Source organism: Lagenorhynchus albirostris, chromosome 10 (genome assembly GCF_949774975.1).
Source record: "Lagenorhynchus albirostris chromosome 10, mLagAlb1.1, whole genome shotgun sequence".
In the NCBI taxonomy this organism is placed as follows: Eukaryota; Metazoa; Chordata; class Mammalia; order Artiodactyla; family Delphinidae; genus Lagenorhynchus; species Lagenorhynchus albirostris.
In genome coordinates, this window is record NC_083104.1 from 97,026,677 (window position 1) to 97,051,898 (window position 25,222).

The following is a 25,222-nucleotide window of genomic DNA, read 5'->3' on the forward strand; positions in this document are numbered from 1 at the left end:
GTGCACGCGTGTTTGACTCTCTGCGGAGGGAGGAGACGAAACCTAGAAGTCAGAAATGAAACAGAATCGTGAATGTCTTCACCTACTGGGAAACACTTTGATCTGAGATCCGACGCTGAAGCAGCCCTGGGGGTTGCAGACTCGAATCCCGAGGTTGAACCTCGCAGGCCGGCGGGGAGGCCTGGACCGGAGATATGGCTTCACCGCATGCATCCAGGTGCGCGGCACCTATCGGTTCTGACCCAGTCTCCGGGCCTTGCCCTCCCCCCCCCAAGGGCTGGAGATTCTCCCAGCCCCAAAGTTCCGAAGGGGAAGAGAGCCAAGGGAAGAGCGTGTAGATGCCCCCATGGCTCGAGTGCGAAAACACACCAAGTCACACTCGCGTCGCTCCCAGCACACTCCAGCAGGCAGTCTGCCTGGGTTCTTCGGCTAGGGATTGACCGGGAAAGCGGGTTGGGGCTGCTGGGAAAAGCTGGAGCTGATGGCGAGATTGCCGCGGCTATAAATCCATCACTTCCCAGGTCAGCTCTGCGAGGCGCTGGGACTAGGGCTGGCGGAGTGAATTCCTGGGCTAGCGCGCATGCGTCGGCAGGTAGCAACCCAGCTCTTTATGACCAGGTGAGATGTTGGTGAGCAGGTAAAAAAGGAGGATTTGCCTAAGCGATTCCAGGGAGCGGGCCCGGCCGAGCCCTACAGCCCATGCCCGGCGGGGACCCGTCGCCAGGAGCGCCGAGCCGCGATGTCCATACTTGCCAAAATGGGGGACTGGCAGGTACGGGGGTTTGCCTTGGCCGGGGCTGAGGTGGGCGGGGGTGGAGCGGGGGAGGGGGCCGGGCGGGGGGAGGCGGAGAGGAAGAGCCGCGGCCCAGGGCTGCAGCGTCGTAGGTGAGGCGCGCCTGGCAGCGCCCAGGAGCGTTCCCAGGAGAGAAAGAGGGCAGGAAAACGGGCGCAGGCGGCGGCCGCGGCGCTGGGGGCCACGCGCGCCACCGGCCTGCCCGGTGCTGGGGAGAGTCCGGCGCACGCTCCACAGGTGGCCCCGGGGGTCACCAGTGCTTTGCGCTACGGACGCCACCCCCCGCCCGCCGCCAGTAGAAACTGGGGTAGATGACTAATTCAGGCGGGGGCAGGGCGCAGGCGGGCGTGCGGTGCGCCGCCAGGAAGGTTCCCTGCTCGCTACGCCTCCGATCTCGCCCTAGACCCCAGGGCGGCGCGTGAGATGGGGTTCCAGTGCACCTGTCTCTCTCCGCGTCTCCACGTTTGGGGGACCACAAGGGAGCGTGGAGAATAGAAAGGGGTCCGGCTGGACGGGTCGCGCCGGCGAGCACGTTCTTTTGGGGAATGCTCAAAAGAGTTTGCGCAAAGTTGAGCTTCTCGCTCCGTCTTCTTCCCGAAGCCACTTTTCACCGCTTGGGCTACGGGTTGGGGTGCCTAGACGGGGGCGGTAAGTGGCGAGTGATGAGGCAGAAGGCCTAGAACTGGTCGAAACCAACGCCTCCCGAACTTGGCCCTGCTAGGCCGCGGGCACCGCAAGGCCAGCTAGGCTCCAGACACTGCTCTCCCCTGAGCCCCGGGCCCGACCCCGGCCGAGGGAACCTGCATCCAGCGCTCTCTCCTTTTACGTTCCGGACGTTTCCCCTAAGGGAACCAGGGCGGCTCTGGCCAGGTTGGTGAGCATAGCAGCCTCTCCCCTGTCGCCGATTTCATAATGGGAACCGCGGGGCCTTCTTTTCGCCCGAGCCAAGCGGAGGCCTGGTTAGGGCGAGAGTCTATGTGCCTAAAAGCCCGCAGGCCGATCTGAACCAAACCCCCGATCCTCTCAAAGAAAATTTGAGGCCCTGCTCTTTCCGGGGCGAGTTCTTCGGCTTGTTTCAGATTTCGGCCATCAGAAGTAAAGTTCAGAGAAGTCCCGTCTTCCCTACATTCTCTGGAGTTGGGGAAAGGAAGTCATCTTGCAGTATTTATTTCTTTCATTGCACTTATTCTTTTAATCAGCCATGAGCTCTTTTAGACCTCTCCTCCCAATTAAACCTAAATAAATGCAATTTCATCTCCAGAGTTAGACTTTGTGGTTTAAGGGTGCAAACCCCACACCAAACTCAAATCTGGGGCATTCACACCTTTCCCTCCCTTGCCCCGGTGGATCTCAGGGCCCTTCTTCATTCTCTTCTCTGGAGCGGAAGACTGGGGGACTCCTTGACGGAGGGCTTTTGGTTTTCCCCTCAAGCCGGGAGAACTTGGCTGCAGAATTCCTCAGCGTGAGAAAACGCCCGCAGTGCAGGCTTGGCCAGGGTCTGGGCCTCCAGTGGGTTCGACTGAGGTTCGGAAGCAGCAAGATTCCAGCCTGAAGGGGACAGGAGTGAAGTCTGGGCCTGGCTCCCGTGGGTTCACAGTTTGGCTAGCGGTGGGAAGCCGGGATCTCGGGTGGGGCACGCGGATTTGGGGCCTGGAGAGGCCGGCTCCTCCGGCTTTTGCCTGTTGGGCTCCTGGGCCCACTGGGTGGCAACAGCTGGTGAAAATGGAGTCTTTCTCCTTCCCTCGTTGTCTCTCTGTCTCTCTCGGTGTCTCTGTCTCTCACACAGATACTCACTCTTCTCCCAACGCCCTCTCCACGCCCCCCTATCAGGGGGGACCCCCGACTCCTGCCCCCAGGCCTGGCGCTGCTGTCCTGGGGTCCCGGCGAGGCCGGAGCATTGACATGCAATGAAGCGACTTGTCGTGGTAATGACGCTCACACACTACCGCGGCTCCGCTGGCTCCAGGGGCGACCGGGGCGCTTGCTCGGGCCTTTCTTCAGCGCTCCTAACGCGGGCGGCGGCGCGGAGCCCGCAGGCCCCAATCTGCACCTCAAAGGCGCCCTCGGCGGGAAAACAACAACAGTTTAGCAGCCCTGGCGGGTGTGGAGCCGGAGATCTGCGGGGTTCGGGTCAGCAAGGGGGGAAGGTGGAAAGGATGAAGGCCCTGAAATGCCTTCCCCAGCCCACAGATAGAAAGAAAGCGAAACCTAGATTTCCCCCAAGCACACCGTGGCGACGTTTTGGGGGTGTAAGATCCCCTGCTCCCGGGCCTAGGCTTTGGCCTACAGATCGCGCTCTGGGGCTGCGGCCGCGGCTGGGAGGGTGTCGGTCCCCCGGGCGGCCCACCCCCCGAATTCCGGCCGCCGCGTTGGGCGGCGGCCCCAGGCCAGCCCGCAGGGTGCGTGGCGCTCGCGCTGGAAGTTGACCATTTTTGCGGGCGGAGCGCGGCGCCGAGCCTGGAGCTGGGTTCAGCCAGGGGCCTGTGCCGCCTTGCGCAGGCGGGGACCGGGCGTGCAGGGGAGCGCCCAGGGCGTCGGAGGGAGCCCCTCCGGCTCTCTACCCCCCTTGCGGCTCTGGTCTTCTCCCTAACTTTCGGAGGGGGGGGCTTCTGGCCTACTCTGCCGGGCTTGGGGAATTGGCTGCGGTCGTCTGGAGGGAGAGTTGCCCTTCGGCGGCTGGGGGCGGGGGGGGGGAGCGAGTCCCCCTCCTCTCGCCTTCCTTCCACCTGTTAGGCAACGCTCGCATTCGCGACAGCCTCTACCCTCACGGCGAGGACGCACCGTGAGACCCGGGAGGCTGGGAGATTTGCAAGCAACAGGCCCAGATGGCATCAGAGGTCGTTCCTAGAGCAACTCTGAGGCGAGACCTACTGTTGTTGGGGGATTTGCCGCATTCGAGAGGGAGAAAGGAGGGTTTGACCTAGGACAAACGAGGAAGCTCGGCCAGATAAATTAATTACTCTGTATTTCCAAGGATCGCATCACGTCTTTTTTTTTTTTTTTGGTCTCTCTTTCTTTAAAAGAAAACCTCTGTTTCACAGAAGAAAAAATTACAGAGCCCCGGTGGGGCAAGCAGGCCCCCGTGTGGACCGGGAGAGCCGAGACTGGCGGACCTGGACGACGGGGGTGGCTCCCGGGCCTCCGGGTTCCGCGCCAGCCGGGCACTGAGCCGCGAAAGCGCCCGCGTTAGTAACAGCACCAAATCATGAAGGAACTCTCCCTGCTTTAATTAAAAAGGGGAATCTTGGGAAAACTGGAGCAGATTAGCACAGCGAAGGGTTGGTTCCCTGCGATTTATTTTGATGCATGCATGACACGGCGCACACATGTCGGTATTTCGGCTCAACTCCAGAAGCGACTGTGAGTCTCTATAGGAGTTCCGTATTCCCGTCCACACTGCACCCAGGAAGCCCGTAGCCCAAATACCACGCTGAATTATCAGTCGGCCCTAGCTTCATACAAATGAGAGGAAAATCATTTAACCCCTGCAGCTGTCAAGTAACCTCTTCAGGGTACACTTTTTATTTTACACGCGGCAATTAAAGGATCCCAAACCCCAGCCGGGCGACTGAAGCCGTCTGGCAAAATCTCCAACCTGGGGGGGTGGGGTGGGCTGGGAAGCGCGAAGCCAGTAAAAGTCCCAGGGCGCCGCGGCCGGAGGTGTCAGTTGCCGGGGAGCGGAGGCGATCTCTTGTTGGGCAAAAATCCTGACGTGACTTCGCCGGTCTTCGTTTGGTGGTTACATCTGATTGCGAAAGGGATAGTAATTTCTAATAAGATTGGACGGAGCCGAAAGGACAGAGCCGCTGGTGGAGGCAGGGATGAGGGAGAGGTGCCGAAAGCTGGGCCCCGGCGCGGTCGCTCGGACCCTGCGCAGTGCCGGGCTTTTGCCGGGTCGTCTCCGGCGAGGAGGAGACGGAGAAGAGAGCAGAGGAGAGGAGAGAGAAGAGTGGCATGGGGGCGGGGGCGCCGGGGCAGGGCCGCGCGGCGGGGCTCAAGGGAGATTTCGTGGGCTCCCCGGCAGGAGCGCGCTCTAGGAGCAGGTTTGCGGCTTGGAGAGGCCTTTATACCTGGGTCGGAGCGGCCGGCGGCAGATTGTGGTGCTGGCGAGCAATTGGACTATTGTTGATATGCTAATGAGGCGATTAGGCTGTTGGTAAAGAGCAGGAAAAGGGAAAAGTTTCTACCATTAGAGGGAGATCTCCGAGCGCACACGGGAGCTCTTTCCCTTCTCGCCGCCTCCTCTGCGCCCTCCTCCCCTCTTCCTCGCCCTCCTCCTCCTCCGGCGCTCGCCGCCCGCAGCCGGCACTTTGGGCTTACCCAGAGAGTAGCTCCACTTGGGTGCGAGGCGGAGAGGGGGCAAATCCATTCACGCCGATCCATGAAAATGCTTTGGAAACTGACGGATAATATCAAGTACGAGGACTGCGAGGTAAGCGCGGCGCTAGCTCAGTTTTCCTCGCGGCCGCAGGCGCGGAGCTGTACTTCCCGCGTCTCCTCCCCTCCTCGAAGCCCGCTGCGAGGTGCGGGTGAGACAAACTTTCCCCAGCGCAGCGCCCGCCTCTCCGATTCGCCCAAAGAGAGCAGGGGAGAGGCTGCAGAGGGAGGATGAGGACGTTCCCTTCTTTCATTTCCCTCCATCGGAGCCCCTGTCCCACTTCCCCCTTTTCCTCCTGACCGGTTTTGACTGTGCCTAAGAGTAGAGCGAAGAGAGACAAGCTGGGTTTTCGAAGCAATTGCTGGCAATTGGGCACGCGTCCGTGCACTCTGCGTGTCTCTCCAACGAGATTCTGAGGGCCCAAGTCACCAGGAAAAGAAAGGAACGAGAAAACCCTTTCCCTTCTTTAACTTTGTCTCTGATCTTTAATATTCCTTCTTTTATGTATTCATTCTTTCCTTCCTTCCTACCATCCCCCCACCCGACTTTTCTCGAAAGGCTCTTTTCTATTTGGAGAAGGGGCCCCCCCGCGCACTTCGCTCTCAGCTGGGCTGCACCTCCCAGTGAGCGGGTTCAGTTTGGGAACACTCATCTCCCAAAGTGCTGCGGGGCTCCTCCAGGTACACTATGTTATTCAGGAAGTTGTAGGCAGTTTCTCTCTCTGAGCTACTTGGTGGGCGCAGCCCTGGGGTGGGGATGGGAGGCGGCACCGGGCGGAGCCGGCTGGCCGCCGGCTCCCTACACAACCGCCGGGCACTCGGCTGCGTGACCGTGGGAATCCTGGCGGGGCTGCCGCAGCCTCCGGTGCGGGGAGCCCGCCCGGCCGGTAGAGCGCGCCGCACTGGAGCCCATTTTAAAAGCCACGATTCCCGGAGCTCGCCTTCTTGGGGCAGCCGGGGAAGCCCCAGGACTACCGGCCGGCCGGCGGGAGGCGCTGGGAAAGGGCCTGGCGGCCGCTGTCCCAACCCCCTTACAACTCCCCGCTAAAAAGAGCCGATGAGTCACGGGAGGGGGAGGGGAGGGGGCCGCGACCGGAGAGATTACCTAAGTAAATAATAAGTGGCAGTCCCGGCTTTTGCTAGTTTTTCTTTCCTCTTTTCTTTCTTTCTTTCTTTTTGGCATGTGGAGCTGGGAATGTCAAGCTGTCTGTGTGGGCGCAGCGGCGGGGTCTTCACTTGAAATCAGAACCTGGGCTATGTGAACGATGTGTCACCCGTCCCCTTCCTCCTCTCCTTTCTGTAGACTATTTTAAATCTTTCCCGTTTCCCGGGTCCTCCTTCTTCCCCTCCCCCCTCCCCCGGGGCACGAGGTGACTTCCCAAGGGGACGGGTGCTTATCTGGGGACTCGTGTCGTGCGCGGTGCGGGCGCAGAGACTCCATGTCGGGCCAGTCGCTTTGTTTTCAGGGCTGGGGGGCCCTTCCCGAGCTGGTCAGGGTGACACTGAGCCCCTAAGCCTCCCAGGGTGGATTGTCGTATCCGGGCTGTGGCCTTGGGCTCGGGCAATCACCTTCTCGGAGGCCGAAACCCCCGGCGGGCGGGGTCCGAAGCTCCGCGCGGCGCGAGCTGCCCGTGGGACCCAGGTGGGAGGCGATGCACTTGCACCCCCAGAGAGGGACCCTGTGGGGCCGCGTGTGCATGTGCGTGTGAGTGAGACAAAAACAGATGAGAAGCGAGAGGAGGGAGAGGAGGATAAATAGAGCGAAGGCTGTTTCAACAACTTTGCGGTGGGCGAGCGCCGGAGCAGGGATTTCGGGTTTCCGAGCCGGCTTGGGGCTGTCTAATTATGTCGGGCTCTGCAGGGACACGCAGGAGGCGAGGTGCCGCTTGTTCCGACACCCCGGCGGGCAGACTGGCAGCGGCGGCTGGGGGAGAGAGAGCCGTGTCATCCGGGGGGGCGGGGGGCCTCGGGCGGGAGTGGCCCAGCCAGTCAGACGGGTTTGCGCCGGGAGCCGGGAGCCGGTGCCAGCGGCGCCCGGGCTGGGCCGTCTTGCGCCTCTGCGCGCCCCGGGCGGCGTCCCGGCTCCCCCTCCGCGAGCCCCGGCCCCGGAGAGCCGAGGGCAGGGCCCCCGCCGCCGCGGAGTGTCCAGCCCCGGGAGTCCGCGGGAAGCTCGAGCGGCGGCCCGGGCGGGGTGCCGGGCCATGGAAGAGCGGCGCGGGGGCGGCCGGCCGAACCCCGAGCCCCAGGCCCGGCTGCGGAGCGGAGAAGCCCGCGGCCGGAGGCGCCCGGGAAGCAGCTCGGGCGCCGAGAGCCAGACGAACGCCCGGACGCGGGCCCCGGCAGCTCCCGGCCGCGACGCGCGGCCCCCGCGGCATCCCGAGGTCTGCCCCAGCCTTTTAGGTCTGATTGTCCTCGCTCGCTTCCTCTCCCCTCCCCCTCCCCCGCGGCCTCCCCCTCCGTGCGCGCCGGTTCGGCCTCCTCCCCCTCCCCCCTCCCTTCCTCCTCTAGGGCTCTCCCTCCTTCCCGCCCTCCCCTCTCCCCACTCCGTGCTCCTCTCTCGCGCCCACACTTTCTTTCTCACACACGCACGCAGACACATTCTCCCTTTCTGCGCGCTCGCCCTCGGTCTCCCTCTCTCCCTCTTTCTCTTTCACTTTTGCTTGCCCTGCAACCTTTTAAAATGTTGCCCCTTCCCTGTGATTCGCCAGCCGCCGCGCCGCGGCCCCCCGCGCGCTCGCCCGCTCCCTCTCTCGCCCGCTTTTTGTCTCTCGCGCTCCCTCTCCCCTCCTCCGATTTGCTACACTGAAGCTCCCGTCAATGGACTGCATTGAGAGCCGGCTCCGGCGCGAGTTGCCTCTCCGCTTCACGCTCGATTTCCAGGCATTCTTCCCTTATTAAGTATTCGTGTAATATTAATAGTCATGAATATCTGCTATTAGCAGGCTCCAGGAACGCTGCCCAGCGCGGTTATTAGAAGCTCAAGCGAAGCCGCCGCTAAGAAAAGAGGGGGAGACACGGATTAAGGAACACGCGCGCGCGCGCGCACACACAGACACACACACAGACACACACACACACACACACTTCTTGCTTTTTGCCTTTTTGAGGTTTTTCATTTTTTAAGGAACTTTGAATCCTACCCGCTCACGGCAGGATAGAGACCGTGGGTTCGACCAGCTGAAGGCGCCGCTCGAATCGGTGGTTCAAGTTCGGATGGACCAGAGCGGGGCTCCAGCGCTCGGGGGAGCGGCGGCGCCGTGACCGGAGTCCCGGGTGGCGCGGGGCTCTCGGCGCCTTTTGTGTGGGGCGCGCTCGGGCAGCGGGGCAGCCGGGCTCTCCGGGCTTGCTTGTTGTTTTCCACCCTGACTCGTTACCCCAGACTCTTCGCAGATGTTAGTTCACAGTTTTTCAGCTATGGTGAGTCCCATCCCCACCCCCATCCCTGTTTCCTTAGGAATTTTACTCTGGAGAACCTGGGGCTGCGGAGCGGCCCGTCCTCCTCGCCCGGCTTTCCTTCAGGGCACCCCCTTTCCGTTTGCATTGCCCTCGCTCCTCGTATCTCTCCCTCTCTTCCATCCTTCAGCCGAATGCGGTACCCCCCCATCCCCCGCTCGACCTCCCCGGCGCGCAGCCCTACCTCGCTGCTACTTCCCAAGGCGTGTTTCTTGCCACGTTTGTCTTTATTTCCTCGCCTCTTCACGTGTTCCCGAGATGTTCTCAACATTTGATGCTTAATCCGGCTACAGGAAAAATGCTGCCCGGTGTGCCCCTTCTTCCCCTCGGGGTCCGGGGCTGTACCTCCGAGGGCTCGCATTGCCTGCAATCAACTCTGTTCGCTTGTTTTGCAAGCGAATTGCAATAGAGGAACCCAAGTCAGGCGTTTCTTCTGCCCTTTGGGGCTGGGGTGGAAGGGGCGGGGGCCTCCGCCCCGGGGTGCACCTCTCTCTTTTAAACCCAAGACAAGGCTGGATCTTTCCATTTTAAACCTTGGCTTGACGTCCCTCTCTCCCCGTCTCTATCACAAATCGACCCTGTCCAGAAAAAGGCTCCTAACTGAGGAAGCGGATAAGACAGACCCCCATCCCGCAGCTAAGACCTTCTTTAAGCTGGTAACTTAAACGTGGGCTTTCCTTACAGCCCCCTACGAAATATGCTCTATTTATAGTCATGAAATGGTAATAGCCTTTGAATGGGTTTGACTGTTTTCCTCCACATAAATGGAACAGGGTAAACAATAACGCAGTGGCAGGCAGGTTCAAATGCAGGGACAGAGAAAAGGCCGCTTCTGCTGTTTAATATTTAGTAGGAATTTTAATTTTGCGTAAGGGAGGTTCCACTCCGCAGCTTAACGGGCTGTGTTCCGGGAGGCCCTTTTTCGCCTTTTCCCCCCTTTGAAAGAAACGCCTAAGGAGAGTCTCTTATGCCCCCTCACTGGCACAGTCGAATTCCCTGCGTTTGGGGAAGGGCCCTTTTCACTCCCGGAGTATTTTCTGAAAAGAACCGCCTAGGCCTCCTTTCTCGCGGCGGCCTACGGACGGGGGCGGGCCGTTTCCCACGCAGCCCTGAGCCGTGCACTCGGTGTGGCAGCCGTAAGTCGACGCCTGATTTCTTGCTCTCTGCCCTTGCCCTCGCTCTCTTCCAGGACCGCCACGACGGCACCAGCAACGGGACGGCACGGTTGCCCCAGCTGGGCACTGTAGGTCAATCTCCCTACACGAGCGCCCCGCCGCTGTCCCACACCCCCAATGCCGACTTCCAGCCCCCCTACTTCCCCCCGCCCTACCAGCCTATCTACCCCCAGTCGCAAGACCCTTACTCCCACGTCAACGACCCCTACAGCCTGAACCCACTGCACGCCCAGCCGCAGCCGCAGCACCCGGGCTGGCCCGGCCAGAGGCAGAGCCAGGAGTCTGGGCTCCTGCACGCGCACCGGGGGCTGCCCCACCAGCTGTCGGGCCTGGATCCCCGCAGGGACTACCGGCGGCACGAGGACCTCCTGCACGGCCCCCATGGGCTTGGCTCAGGACTCGGAGACCTCCCGATCCACTCCTTACCTCACGCCATCGAGGACGTTCCGGTAAGAGGCCCCGCGGGCGGCGGGAGAGAAAACGCAGACCCTCCTCACCCACCCGCGAGAAAACGCCCGGAACGTGCAGCCCGGGGGGCCCGGGCTTTCCTGCCCGGCGTTTACTTTCTCGAAATCTCCTTTTGGTTTTTCGGGTGGACACTTAAGGACCCACCGAGACAGCCGCCTTAAAAAAATGGAAAAGAATTGTACTTGAGGGTCCTGCCCCTAGAACAATGGCTCCTGGAGCTCCTTCAAACAATGCCTGCATATTACCATTGAGAAATTAGACGAATGTCACCGTTGACGGTACCTTCCCCTCTCGACGACAGTAAACTGTTTCGACGGGGAGAGGATCTAATTCCACCACTGTGTCTGTCGTGGGGATTTCTCCCTGTCCTGAAAAACATGTTAGAGTCAACCAAAAGCGCTCATTGAAATGCCCTGGCCATTTAAAAGAAAGTGTGAAAGACACACTAGGAAAATAATTTTTACCGGATTTTATGAGTGCTAGTGATATCTGAAAGTTATGTGTATACCCTACCCTGATTAAAGAATAGTAAGTAGCAAGTCCGAGGAGGAGGACATTGAATGCAGCCTTTTTCTCTTCCTAGGGGTGCTAAGTGCTGACCTCATAAATCATTAACCGGGTTCCCAACGCCTTTCAGAACCCGCTACACCCCCATATTAAATGAATGTTTTGAGACTATCGGGCAATGCATTCTTTGAGTTCTAATTCAGTTATCAATAAATGCAGTTTGAAATGATTTCTAAATAAGCATGGTATTAGCGCATTTACTGTTTACAATGCAAACCAGGCTACTGATAATTTGAAAATACTTTATGAAATTAAATTTAAACCAGCATCTCTTGCTTCAATTCTACATATTTATGGTTTGCTCACAACCTTCCTGAAATGGAATTAGAGCAAGCCAATAATTTTATTAAAGCTGTAAAGGCTCTGTTAATGCTGCTTTTCTTTGGAGAGGAAATGTATCTGGATGTGATTTTTGCTAAAATGCTATTTCAAATTACTGCATCAAATATTGCAGCAATATGTTCGTTGACAGTTTAATGATTACTGCATTAGATTGCAAAGAAAATGGTCAGATGAACTTACCTGCTTGCTCGGTGAATTTAAAACATTATTTAAGTTACATAGGAAAATAGAAAATTTATTACATCTCTCATTTGGCCTAGTTAATCACTGAAATTTGTTGGTTATGTTTAGCAGCGTAACATGGAAAGCAGGAAAGTAGGCAGTTGATCCAATGTGGGGTTTAGTAAGCATTGTGTGTGTGTGTGTGTTTTCATACATGTTTTTAGAAACTGATACTGAACAGTGCATTTCTTGGAAAGTGAAATGAGAGGAGCAATAGCTGAGAAAAGGGCCATTAAAAAACAAACCTGGAAGTTGTGATCATTTTAGTTCCCCTTCCCAAAGATTCTCTGAATCCTTATCCTAGTCTGCTCCTTGGAAATATCTGAATTGCAAAATAACGTTGCGAGCTTTTGGAACTACTGTGAATTAGAATTGCTCTACTTTGCAAAAATTCCGAAGTGGCTGGTGTGAATTCTTGACACCGGTATAGTCACTCTTCGTGGTGAGATTGGCCTATAGGAGAAATTCATCAAAAGATCAAATAAAAACAAGGAAACCCAGTTGCTGCTCTTCCCCTTTCCCTCCCCCACCTTTTAAGAAAAAAAATTCTTTCAAAGGAATTTGGGTCAGGAAAAGGGTTGTTTTCAATTTTCCCATTGCTGCAACAGTTAACCTTTAATAAGAACGACTGCCAAATATTTAAGAAAATCAAATCGATGGTGAAAATTATTTAATCATTAATATCTCAGTGGGGTTTTAAACTTAACAGTCTGCCCTGTATGGACAAGGTCTAGAAATAACACAAATAAAAGTATTATGCCACATTACATTTACTTTATGGGTTTAGGGTGCGTGCATAAAGGGATCATATTTCCCCATATAGTTAAAACACAAGAACTGCAGCAGTAGTCATTTCTGAACATTTCTCAATTTAATTATACTTAAATCCAGAAGCACTTTAGGCAAGTTACAAATGAGAGCATTGAGTATAATAAAACCTGTAATAAAGCAACTTAGTGCCATCCACCCGGAATCATTGCGATCAGGCACAATTAACAGGAGCATAAATCCAAGACAGAATGGAAAATGTTCGAATCAGTATTATTGTTGGACAAAGACTAGAGAAGGAAGTAATAGTTTTTTTAATGGTAATGCCTGTGTTTGGTAACCATTGTGAAATCTTCTATCTCAGCAGCCCTGGTGCTAATTTGTAAACACAGGCAGACATTATATTGCCTGTCAGTTTCTGCATTAGAAAACACGATTTCATTTTACTTTCTAATCACGTTTTGACTCTAGCACACACGTATACCCATCCATCTGTAGAAAAAAAAAAAAGGAAAAAAGAAACCCACACTAACAAATCCAAATCTGCTACTGGACACAGGAAAACCTCAAAGGATTTTTGTTTGTTTGTTTCTCTTTTTATCATTTTCATATCCCTATCTGATATCCAATTTAGACAGTAGTCCTTTTTAAATTTTTTTCATTTATCCATAAGTGAAGGTGTGTATATACGTTTGCTCTTTATCACATCACCTAAAACGTTTCCAATGCTCCCCTGTTACTCCCGACTGTCATTTCTATTGTTTCTCTGGCTTTTGCTGCCTGCACGCTGGAATTGCTGAAGTCCGAAGCCGCTGAGGCGCCAAACTAAAGCTAGGTGTATTTTTAAAGGTTGAACTGACTGTGAGAAAGATCAAAACTCGGTTTAATTTCCAAAGAAAGTTTTATTCCCCACCCCCAGCTCCTTCAAATGTGGATTATTTGCTGGGGAACGAGAAATTGGCCGTGGGTGTACAGTGAAACCTCTTGAGCTGCAAAACCCCCAATTCCAATGAGCCAAGATGAGATGTTTATATATAAATGTCACTAGATGGGAGGGGGGAATTTTGAGTCTACACCTTCCCCTCCCCCTGTCTTGCACGAAATATTCATTTCCTTTTGTTTTGATTATACATTTACATCCATGTGTATCCTTTTGTTGCAGCATGTAGAAGACCCGGGTATTAACATCCCAGATCAAACTGTAATTAAGAAAGGTAAGCCATTTCCTTCTGCATTCCAAGCATGTCCTTACAGGCACAGTGCTATTTAAAAGAACTTGCAGAGCTGTGTTTATTTTTTTCCAAGTAGGATTTCCTAAAGGCTCAGAATTAGCGAATAGATAGGCATAGAATAGCAATGCTTAAATGATCGGCTTTCAGTATGTTAGTAATGGCAACAGGCTAGCTTTGTTCTGATTCATGACTTGAACATTTAATTTAGTTTAATGATATCTGGACAAACACATGAAATGTGTAATAGTTGAACAGATTTGGAAGTGGCATTTCAATTTTGGAACGGTTTTAACAGTTCAGTTAATCCATTGCGTGAGTGGCCATGAGTGTTAAGAAGTGTATAATGCTAAAAGCAGTGCAAGTAATTTAATATTAATATAGGAGCAGATGATAAAAAGACATAGCACTCCTTAGCAGAGGGGGAAAAAGTCTTCCATGTTCTTTAATTTCTCATTAGCTGTTAAGGGTTTTTTAAACTTTGTGAATTAGGTTAACAAAATTTGGCTTTTGGTTAAAATTAGCTTTTTGAAGATGTCAGGTTTATTAGCATAAATGTTTGGAGCAGAAATTGTTTTTAACAAGTGTCAAGTGATTTGGATGGATTTGTAATTTGTGTTGTGTTTAGTGAGTAGAAATAAAGTTTACCGGATTAAATGCTATTCACAGCAGCTTTTTTTTTTTTTTTTGTTATGGTGGCAATGTTACATTTCAGGATTCTAGGCACCACCAGAGGACGATGCTATATAAAACTGTTCCCATTTCTAACCCCAATCAGTATATTGTTAGCGAGTTTAAAGTTTCATTTTTGCATCTGTGAAGTCTTTGTCACGTCAAATTAGATGTGCAAGGGATAAATCTTAAGAGATGCTCTTTCCAAGTCGACATGATAATTGGCTCTTTTATTAGTAATCTCTCAAGAGTTCGTTTAACTCCTATTGTCTCTATTAGCCTCCCCAGAGCTATTAATGTCACAAGTGATCTATCCAAAACCTAGAGCCCCCCCACCTCCCTATACGTCTAAAATATCCCCATTCAAGAGGGAGGAGTACTGTATACATGTATTATTATGCATACATGTATTATTATGTCTCCATGTGGAATTTTAAGATACAAATGCATACTGTACTTAAATGGTTACGAATGCATCTGATTTATATTGGTGTTAGAAATGTAACATGTTAGTACACTTTCTGCTGGCCTTGAATTTTCTTCTAAGTATGGTGGATCCAACGATGAAGAGCTTATGATTTTAATTAACAAGAACATATCCTCCCCTTCCCCCCTTCCCAAAGAAGACGCTTAAGCATAAGATTATTAACTGTTTGCTCATCAAAAGAACACACTGCTAGTTTTCCATGGTAGGCCTGTTTATCCTTCTTTCTCCCAGTTCAAAACGGGGCTTGGAATGGATTTCCAAAACTCGAGTCTTTTTCACAGATAAACATAGGAAAGGGCCTATTTATCAAAAGGACGGGGTGTGACAACAGAATCCACCACTTCCCGGCTTGGTGCCTTGAATGAAGTGCTCATTTACAGGCCGCTTTAGCCATCTAAACTCTCGGCTGATTTTAATTTTAGGTCTGTGAAGCAGTTTTTCCCCAACGCTAAACCCCTCGCCCCACGAAAACTCCCGAGCCTACATAGCTTGCTCTCGGTTTGCAAACGTCACCCCCTCCGCTGCACCCCAAGCCCGTGCTCCAGCACCCCGTCTGGGGGCCACTTCCCTCGGATGCTGAGAGCCGGGAGGGTCACGAGTTCACCACCATCTCTAGACAGCGCCCCAGCGGTTAAATGGCAAGGGTCCAGGGAGAAGCACAGGGCTGGCTGGCGGGGCTGGGCCGCCCCCCGGCCGCCGGTGAGACGCGCCGAGGGGCACAGGCTCCATCCCCAGTACCGGGATGGAGCAGGGACTAGGGCAGGAGATGGGGAAGGAGCCACGGAATTGTCAGGGCTGGAAGAAGAGCGGCGGTTGCGGCGCAAGCCTGGGAGCCGGCCCGGGTCGGGACGAGGGCCGGGGTCGGGCAGGGCTCGGGAGGGATCCTCGGCGCCCACACGCGGCCTCCCCGTCTGTCTCCGCAGGCCCCGTGTCCCTGTCCAAGTCCAACAGCAACGCCGTCTCCGCCATCCCCATCAACAAGGACAACCTCTTCGGCGGCGTCGTGAACCCCAACGAAGTCTTTTGTTCAGTTCCGGGTCGTCTCTCACTCCTCAGCTCCACCTCGAAGTACAAGGTCACGGTGGCGGAAGTACAGCGGCGCCTCTCACCGCCGGAGTGTCTCAACGCTTCGCTGCTGGGCGGAGTGCTGCGGAGGTGAGGCCCGAGCGAGGCCCTGCCCGCCAAGCATTGCGCCTGCGCCGGGCCGGCGACGCGGATGGGCCTCGCGCCAGGGCCCTCCCTTCGCGGGAAAAGAAAGGGGCGGGGAGAAGAGCGTAGAACCCGGTGGGTGGGAGCTGGGGGCGGGGTGAGGCGGCGGGCGCCTGCGCACTCCGCCGCGTTCCCGCGCGCTCCGTCGTTCCGGGGGCGCGCCCGGGTCGGCCGGCGCAGCGCGCTCAGTGGGACCTCTGTCTCCTCCCACCCCCTCCCCGCGCGCACGCGCAGTTCGCCCCGCCGCGGGCTCAGTCCCGGCCGCTGCAGCCGCGGGGCGCCGCGCGCCCGCCTTTTCCCTACTCGCTCACACCTTGCAAGCCTAGGAAAACTTCCTCTCAGGCGCCTCACTTTGCCTTACCTCCATATAGGGTCTCCGATTGCAGCCCGCCGTCCCTTGAATAGGGTTTAAGTAGAAGACAATGGTTTTCTCTAGAGTCTCCGTGCCACGCCCCCGGGTCACCAGAAGCAGACCCTCCCGCGCGAGGTGCTCGCACTAATGGTTCCGATGTACCGCGTCCCCGTGTGTGCCAGGCAGCGTGCGAGGCACGTTTACGTGCATTATGTGTGGTCGCTGCCGACGATTGCATGTTGCATATGTGGCCAGGGATTCTTGTCTCACCCGCGCGAGGTCGGAATGATTCATTTCGTAGATGAGATTTTTCTAAGGGTCGGCGAGGTGAAGCACCTTCCCTCAGGGCAGGTTTGTCCCTCCTCTGGGCTTTTTGCTCCTAGGGTTCCACCCAGCTTTGTGTGTGGTGGGTCTTGCGTTGAACTTTCCCAGATAATATTTTCTACTTTTTCTCCTTTTTAATTTTTAATGAGAAAGTGGACCAAAACTTCATTCTTTTGACATTTATTCGTATATCTGTTTATAGACCCAGAGTTCTGCTGTGATGGGTATATCCCATACAAAGGCTACAGAGTTTAACATCAGCTATTCCACTCTTTCCTTCCTCCTTCACGGTCATTTGCTGTCCCTTTGTAATCTTTCACTGTCACAGATCTGAATCCGCCCTCTGCCTTTTTCTCCCCCTTCCCCCCTCCCCAATATTGGAGACTGTTTACCTAGGGGAGTATAATCTAATCCACACAATTAAAGAGCACTTGAGTAGGGAATAAAATCTGAAATTAATTAATTTGCTGTTTTATTTAAACAATTTATCTTAACCACTTTCTGATTATGGGAGTCTATTTAGACATCTATTTAGAACCACCTCCATCGTCTCTGAAATCAGGGACATTTTTAAAGGCTGATATCAACTTTTGACTTTTCTAGTTAGGCTGGTGACATGGCATGTAAACAGTTGGTGAAATGAATTTCCCACTGGGGCTAAAGCCAGAGAAAGAAACGTAAGAGTGATGATAACTTTGGTTACTCTGAATAACCTCACAGCAGATCTTGCAAAGACAATTTAAAGACCCCATTGGGATTTGTGTGATTGTAACAACAGGGAAAATATACAGTCATCAGTTGAACTCAAAAATACTTCACACCCTAGAGATGAGAGCTGTGTTTATTTGTTTGTGGTTCTTCTTCAGAGAGTTGGGAAGTCAGAACCTTCCAACCTGCCACAATAGTTGCAGTAATAACTGAACACAGGGGGTGCTTTAGAGTTTAACAAGCATTTATCGCCTATGTTCTTTCTGTACCATTCCTTCCTAGGTTTCCCTTCCTTACATATCTCGGGGCCAGGATCCTTAATTTTTAAAAGTACATTTTAGGAAGTTGTCAAAATGACTACAGTGTGATGCAGAGCAACCAAATGTTTTCTGAATCCCTTTCTCACATGTATTTGTGAAACAGGGCGAAGTCTAAAAATGGAGGAAGATCTTTAAGAGAAAAACTGGACAAGATAGGATTAAATCTGCCAGCAGGGAGGCGTAAAGCTGCCAATGTCACCCTGCTTACATCACTAGTGGAGGGTAAGTGAGTTCCCTTGCTAAAGAGAAGGGAAGTTTCTTCTGAGAAAATGGCTAATATTCAGTGGCCAGATGTTTGGCTGTATTTTGTCAGTTGGGCAGTTTCATTTTTCCAGAAAACATAACCAGAAGTGAACGGAATTCGTGTCAAAAAACTATTTGCATTTATTCCTGTCCTCCTTTCCTCTTCCCCTCTGCCACAAAATTACACCTCCCTAGCCCAATTCTGACCTAAACAATGTGAAAACTTAAGAACTGCATATTCCTCAAGTTCCAGTCTCCTTTATAGAGCTCAGCAGTAAATCACTTAAGCTATTCTGACATCTGCGTTTGAGAAATGCGTGACCATTACTTCCTGAATTAATTTGGGAATCTTTGACCTGCATCCTGATTTAAGACCATCCTGAAAGCTCAGGGTTATATGCCCTTTTAGGTTTTTGTTTTCCAAACATATGCTCCCTTATCTCTCATTTAATTGTGCTTCTCTACTGGAGAGGAAGAAAAGTGAGCAATTTTAGACTTTGAGTTATTTGGATAGGAAAAGAAAAAAGAAATATAAGCATTGCAGAAAGTGTCTCATGTCAGCTTTTTACACACACACACACACACACACACTCGCTTCTAAACCCTCAAAACAAAGGCTCACCCTATCCTCACTCGCTGTTCTAGATACATCAGAATCCAGTCACAGCAGTCACATCCCTGCTTCCTCTGGATCCCTGTTAAGTTTGTCCGATACTAAATTGGCTTAAGTTTGGGTGTGTTGGAATGAATGTATCGTTCTTTTGCATTTTCCTTTGTGCTCCGTTGGAAATGTCTTATGCTTACAGGAAAAAGAGAGGCACTTAAGTTATGGCGCAGATTTCAAAACTACCATTTATATTTAAAGAAGGCACTTAATCTTATTTATATCTTGTATTTGAGGAGACATAGTATTATTGAACTCAAGTTCTAGCTTTGTAAATAATTTTTAAAATATTTAAAAACATAAAATTGAGGAGAAACCCTATGAACCATTCGTTAATGGTGCCCAAAATGATACTAATGTGACTGTTAAGTCATAAGCAATTGTTCAGTGCCAGAAACTCAACTACAGTAGCATTATATTAAAAATAATACCAGTACATTGGGAACCCACCGTTCAGACCCCGAAACAATTATACGCAGAGAAAATGGTAGTAGCGGCTTTGGGTGTAGTGTGAGAGTGTGCATGGTTTTGGGGTTGAGTCCTGTAGCAGGGAAGCAGTTTCTGGAGAACTGTTATTGTTTGTGATCCGCTCCATTTTATGGAAACAAGCTCAGCGGAGAGGGCTTTGATGCTCTAATTGGCGCATGCGTTCTTCCGGAGCTGGAGCTAATGGCAGGAAGCCCTGCAGTAAAAACCAACTGGTTCAGGAAATTAAAACCAAAGATTCGAAAATCAACAACACAGGCAGACTCAGTGGAGTGACCCTCGAATCCTCTTGGTTAATCGGTTTGGATGAACAGATAATTATATGCGATAAAGTTAAAATGTAAACCCTTAGTCGTTCCCTTGCAGAAAAGCTCAAGGAGTAATTATGAATATCATTTATGAATGTGTTGATAGGTGTGAGGTTGGAATACAAGAAACATTTTGAAAGAGAAGGTGGGGGAATGTCATCGGGGGTGGGGATGAGGCTGGAGGGGAGTTGATGGAATTTTACATTTTCCAATCGCCTGGGCCTTCTAGGCTAAGTGGCCATTTTCCCTGGGAAATGCAGCCACCAGATCGTACAGAGAAGGAAAGAAAATGCCTGAAATGGGAAAACAAGTAGTGTGTGTTTCCTACAACATCTGGGTTAAGAAAATAAGGGAGTTGGGAGGCAGTTTTGATCCCAACTTTTTTCATTCTCTTGCCCTCGCCCCCCTCCTCTCACCTCTTGCCAGGAGAGGCCGTCCACCTCGCCAGGGACTTTGGGTATGTGTGCGAAACTGAATTTCCTGCCAAAGCAGTAGCTGAATTTCTCAACCGACAACATTCCGATCCCAATGAGCAAGTGACAAGAAAAAACATGCTCCTGGCTACAAAGTAAGACATTACCTCTTCGGGGTCTCTGTGTCTCACTGTCAAGAGAAACAAAAATCAAAATCATTTTTGCTCTCATTTTTGGCCTCTTTTCCTTTTGTGTTAATCAGCTCTGTTGTAAATATTGAAGTTACAACACAATCTAATAAACCATAATTGATTTTAAAGGGGCAATACAAGGAAGATTGTGAGTGCGTATTTCCCACTTTCCCCTCTCTTTCACCCCACGTTCTCATTTTTTTTAAAAAAATTAACGTGTATGGGAGTGGGGTATAGTAGGGATTTGATGGAAGCTGAGTGTGGATTTGCGACTATTTCTGGTCAGAAAGACCAGAATCAGGTTCTTTTTTTTTTTTTTAACCTTGTATTTTATATTGGAGTATAGTTGGATAACAATGTTGTGATAGTTTCAGGTGTACAGCAAAGTGATTCAGCTGTACACATACATGTATCTATTCTTTTCAAATTCTCAGAACCAAGTTCTTAAAGGAGTGACACACTTGCCTGTATCAGTTTTTGTCTCTTATCAATATGTTCTCCAAGGGCAAGGATTAAGCAGTGGCCTGCAAAATGTTCAAGCCAGAAGCTGTCCTAGTTTCAACCCTAATCCCTTCTCCCATTTCTTGCCTTCCTTTCCATCCTCCTCAAAAGTGCTGTGTACACACACACACACACACACACACACACACCACAAGTTCTAGCCTACAGGCGAGATGTCAAATAGGTTTCAAAATGGCCCAAGTTATATTCCCATTGGTGCCTGGGCTGAATAGGCTTCTGCAGGTGGTGTGTGAAAAGAAAATGACTGTTTTGATATGTTTTCTGGAAATTAAAAGGCTTGTTTGGAAGCCCTTAATTATCAAAGTCGATGTCACAGGAGGGCATGGAAGCAGGGGCAGCGGCCTCAGGCAGGCCAGTTTCTGGCCTGGGGACACCAGCTGGCCTTGGAGGAGGTAGCCTGCCGCTGCTTCCTGTTCTCCATCCTCCCTTCACAGCCCCCACCCAAAGGCTGCTGCTGCCTCAGGAAGGCCCACCTAGTCCTTGCTTCCCAGATTCAGAGACTGAGCTTCCCCTGTGCAGGCTGCATCGCCCATATTTCAACTTTTCCCTCTTCTCTTAGCTTCCTAAACACACCCATATTCACAATTTCCCTAGACAGTTTTTTTTGGTGTATGGGAAAAGAGGTGGAATGGGCGATTGAAATGTCTGTTTCTTCTTCCCCAAACCACTCTGACTTATCCCCAAGGAACATTTTTTTTTTTCTGGTGACTTTTATTTTTAAAGGCAAAAGAATCCCAAGAAAAGTTTTGCCTTTCTTGTGCACATCCACCCTGATCTGAAGGTGAATGAGCGGAGAGTTCATCCCCCCAAACCGCTGCCGAGGTCTCTAGAAGATTAGGGAAGAGGGGGCTCCATAGTGTTTTGAGCAGGACAGCTGCTGGGTGCATGCTACTGGCTGTTGAAGAGATGCTTGCGTTTCTGACTCCTTGCCCCTCTGACTCACCTTTGTCTCTCTCCTAACGTGTGAAATGTTTTCTTGCGTCTAGGATGCTTGGTGTGAGCGAGAGAGGAGGGGGTTAGAAGTTTGGTGCAGCTGAGAGGTGAGAGAGACACACACACACACACACACACACAGAAAGACAAGAGAGAGGCATGTGTGGAAGTGTTTAAAGAGCAGGAGATGTTTAGGCGGACTCTGACAGGTGGCTGGGTCTCCCAACATGTGCCCCTCCCCCCCAGTCTGTCTCTGGGGCTCTGGGTCAGGTCAGGTGTCGGCGTGATCCAGGCAGAGGTAACGGCAGGTAGCAAGGTTTTCTCTTTGCTGCGGATGCTGCTGGCTGCCCAGCCTCATCTCTCTCTCTCTCTCTCCCCGCTCCACTTGTGCTGCAGACAGATATGCAAGGAGTTCACCGACCTGCTGGCTCAGGACCGATCTCCCCTGGGGAACTCGAGGCCCAACCCCATCCTGGAGCCGGGCATCCAGAGCTGCTTGACCCACTTCAACCTCATCTCCCACGGCTTCGGAAGCCCGGCGGTGTGCGCCGCGGTCACGGCCCTGCAGAACTATCTCACCGAGGCCCTCAAGGCCATGGACAAAATGTACCTCAGCAACAACCCGAACAGCCACACGGACAGCAGCGCCAAAAGCAGTGACAAAGAGGAGAAACACAGAAAGTGAGGCGCTCTTCCTGCCCCACCCCCTGCCCGCGCCGCCTCCCCGGCCCCGGCCCCGGCGCGCCCACCCACTCCATCTTCTTCGCCATCATCTCCATCATCGCCATCATCGCCATCTCCATCTCCATCACCGCCCCTCCCCCACCACCGATCACCACCGGCAGGTGACAGCTCCGGGATCAGCAACCCCCCACTGCTGCTACTGCTGCTGCTGCTGCCGCCGCTGCCGCCACCGCCTTCGGTCCGGAGTCTCGGGGTGCCGGGGACAGCGCTCCACTGTGAGCGGGGCGACCCCGCAGCCTCAGGCCCCGGCCCCGGCCCCGACTTCCTCCATCAGCACCAACTCCCCTTTGCCCTCGTGTGGAGCCTAAGAGAACAGAACAGGCCGTGAAGCCAGCAAAGAAAAGTTCTGTCCGAGTTTGTGAACCCTTTTTTTTTTTAAACTAACAAATCAACAACGACAACGAAAAAAATTTAAAACTTTTTTTTTTAGAAAAAAGAACGTAAAAATTAAAAAAAATTATATGAGCTTCATGGGACGGAATCACCACCTTCTCTTACATACTTCAGATTGTAGCCATACTAAAAAAAAAAAAGAAAGAAAAAAATGGCAAAAAAGGCTAATGACATTTTTATCAGTATTGTGAATAAACTTGAACACAGATACTCGAAGTTCCATGCTTGTCTTCAGTTCTAGAAGTTTTCCCTCTTCAAGGTAAAGCGACCAACTTGAACTCTCTCTGGCAACACGATTCACAGTTCTATAAGGGAATCAGTGTTCACGTCTCTGTATATATTTATTTATGTGTAATTTAATGGGAATTGTAAATATGGTGAGTCTGTTTTAAGCCTTTTTTTTTTTAATTTATCTGGTGATCTCGTTTACCTCTTGTTTAGTGGGTTTTGAATCTTCCCTATTAGTTCTTCATGTGGTTCATGGTACTTATTTAGGAATCCAAGGTTTGGGGGATTTTTTTTTTTTCCTCTGGTATTCATGAATTTAGCCCTGTTGTAGCATGTTAAAGACGACAATGAAACAGCTGAACAAATAAAAAAAGTAAAATAAAATTTTATAAATAATTAGTATTACATTTAGCTTTTCATTGAACTGAAAGAAAAAAGTGATATTGGACCCTGGAAAGATTTTTAACTTGAGTGGTTTGATAACCGTTCTATGTATTGTGGGGAGAAAAAAGAAAAGTTTATTTTATTCCACTGTCCTCCCTTAAAAGCATCATTTGAGCAATAAATGAGTATTGTCTTTAAACCGAGGGTTAGGGATTCCCCCCCCCCTTTTTGTTCAAAGAACTTCAAACATTTGGGACCACCTGGTATTCTGTATTTTCACTGGCCATTTTGGAAGCAGTTCTAGCTGTATTGTACTGAGTTGTGCTGGCAGTAGTTTCCATGCCTGTCAATGTATCATAGTCCTTTGTTGCCCAGATAAATAAATATTTGATACGCTTTATGTCGATTTTTTTTATTCAGTGGCTGTCTTTACCCAGGCGTATTTTTGTTCTTGGCAGTATTTTTTATTCAGTATGGTTACAGTAATTGAGTTTAACTCTCCCTTGGCAATTGCTCCTTGCAATAAGCAGCTGAACCCATTGTTTCCCTCAAGTATAATAAAAACTTACTTTCAACTTGGAGTTCAGAGCAGGGTATCATTTAGATATTCCACTGAGTCTGTATTCAGACAAATGACACAATAAAACCCAATGTATTCTTTTGGATAAAAGATTGTTTGTACTGCTAAAGGAATGACATACTATCTTTTCCTTACTAGAAACATTAATTTTATTATTAAAAATAAAGTTTTATTTATGTTGATCCTTTAGGTTTTCATTTGTGTTTTGAAAAGCAAAATATAAAACCTTCAGAGCCAAACATTAAGGATGACAAGGAAGATGGAGAGCAGACAGAAGAACCTCTCGCTCGCCCTCCATAGCTACTTTGGAATCTGTCTCGGAGGATAACTGAAATTTAAACTGTTAGTTCATTAACACAAAGGAAATACCCACTGCAAAATTCACTTACTTGCTCTGGCTTCTCAGTGGCTAAGCCATGCAAATGAGTGAAAACTAGCTCTAGTTTTCTGGGAAGAGTGGCAGAAATGTACGTGGAGCAGGGACAGAGAGGACACATCGTCTCCCACGTATTTTAATATTTCATTTAGAGATGAATTCATTACTGTGCTGTTCGTAGTAGCTCTTGAGGTAGCAGAGGGGACTGGGAAACTCTGTTGGTTCCCAGAATCTTTTCTGCCTCCCCCTAAATGCGCACCCACCCCTTTCCCTCACCACAGGGCTCCTCCTAGGACCTTTTAGAAATACAAAAGCTTCTCTGAGGTGGGGCGGGGAGGGAGGGGGAGGGCTGCGGATCCCGCCCCCCGCAGGCCCGTCCTAGCGCTTAGCCCTCACAGAAGGAAGGACTTCCTGTACATAAAAATGGCGAATTCAGAGCTTTTGTAAACTGATTTGGAAAGTCTTTGCTTTGGGAGTGAGGAGGATTTTTAATGGTTTAAAAGAAGAAAGTGGAGGTTGTTAACTGGAAGGTTCACAGGAAAGGTCATAGGGAAAGTATCTAGGCATACACACCGGAGGAGATTCAACATTTGTTCTTCCGGTTTGACATTCTGAAGGACTAAAGAAGCAAAGCATTAGACAGTGTCCATTTTGCAGACTTTTGCTTTCTAATCTCCTTATGGAAGCCGGTGTAAAATCAGTCTCGACAGACGAACGAGAGTTGGTGGACTCTGAATTCTATTTTCCGAAGCCAGAGAATTCATAACAATGGTGGGTTTAAAAAAAAAAATTTCAGATGGAAAGTGTACTCTAAGAACGCGATGCGGCAATTGTTTTTTAAAGCGGTTATTTATTATTTCCTAGAGAGACTGGTTAACTGTAACGTAGATGTAACAAAATAATGAGGCGAATGAACCCTAACTGTACATACTCTTGACAGAAATGAAATGCACACAGCACCGTAGCAGGTGAAGTGAAGCATTGTCTATCAAGGCTGTTTTTCTTGGCTGCATCTCAGATTGTGTGAGGATCCTAACCTCAGGCACAATAGCATTCATAAACAGCCATACATTTGCTTCTCTTTCTCCAATGACACATAAATACTCATTTTAAAACGAAAACAATCGTATTAAATACGATTCATTCATATCTGGATTTACAGATGCTTGTTGTGTTGGAAAACCCGAACCCAGTATAATCCTTGCATCCTGAGAAGGATAGAAGGGAAATAGTGTGTTAGAACATTACAAGGTCACAATAAACAATGGTTTCCAAATGCACAGAATTAGTT

The 25,222-nt window shown here is 51.0% G+C and overlaps 1 protein-coding gene across 8 annotated transcripts; it reads left to right on the plus strand.

The window, feature by feature from the left end:
• The first annotated feature begins 613 nt into the window (after nt 1–613).
• TFAP2A (transcription factor AP-2 alpha) lies at nt 614–23,375 on the plus strand. Of its 8 annotated transcripts, XM_060163710.1 has the most exons (9): nt 4,413–7,551; nt 9,813–9,866; nt 10,010–10,247; nt 13,328–13,379; nt 15,477–15,708; nt 17,570–17,688; nt 19,594–19,735; nt 21,280–21,333; nt 21,623–21,761. In XM_060163710.1, the coding sequence occupies exons 1-8, from the start codon at nt 7,016–7,018 to the stop codon at nt 21,311–21,313; spliced, it is 1,407 nt and encodes a 468-aa protein (XP_060019693.1). In that variant the 5' UTR covers nt 4,413–7,015; the 3' UTR covers nt 21,314–21,333; nt 21,623–21,761. The 8 variants fall into 8 exon arrangements, 6 of the variants coding, with proteins under 6 accessions (XP_060019695.1, XP_060019693.1, XP_060019691.1 ...); XM_060163708.1 differs by lacking the exon at nt 21,280–21,333 and having other exon boundaries at nt 4,884–7,551; nt 21,623–23,375; XM_060163712.1 differs by lacking the exons at nt 4,413–7,551; nt 21,280–21,333 and adding an exon at nt 614–772 and having other exon boundaries at nt 9,813–10,247; nt 21,623–23,375.
• The last annotated feature ends 1,847 nt before the right edge of the window (nt 23,376–25,222 follow it).

Bases quoted from the DNA above. Each gene is read 5' to 3' on its own strand.
- TFAP2A (XM_060163708.1), top strand. From the start codon at position 7,016: ATGTCGGGCTCTGCAGGGACACGCAGGAGGCGAGGTGCCGCTTGTTCC. The intron at 7,552-9,812 runs GTCTGCCCCAGC...GCTCTCTTCCAG, and splicing joins GGCCCCCGCGGCATCCCGAG to GACCGCCACGACGGCACCAG. The intron at 17,689-19,593 runs GTAAGTGAGTTC...ACCTCTTGCCAG, and splicing joins GCTTACATCACTAGTGGAGG to GAGAGGCCGTCCACCTCGCC.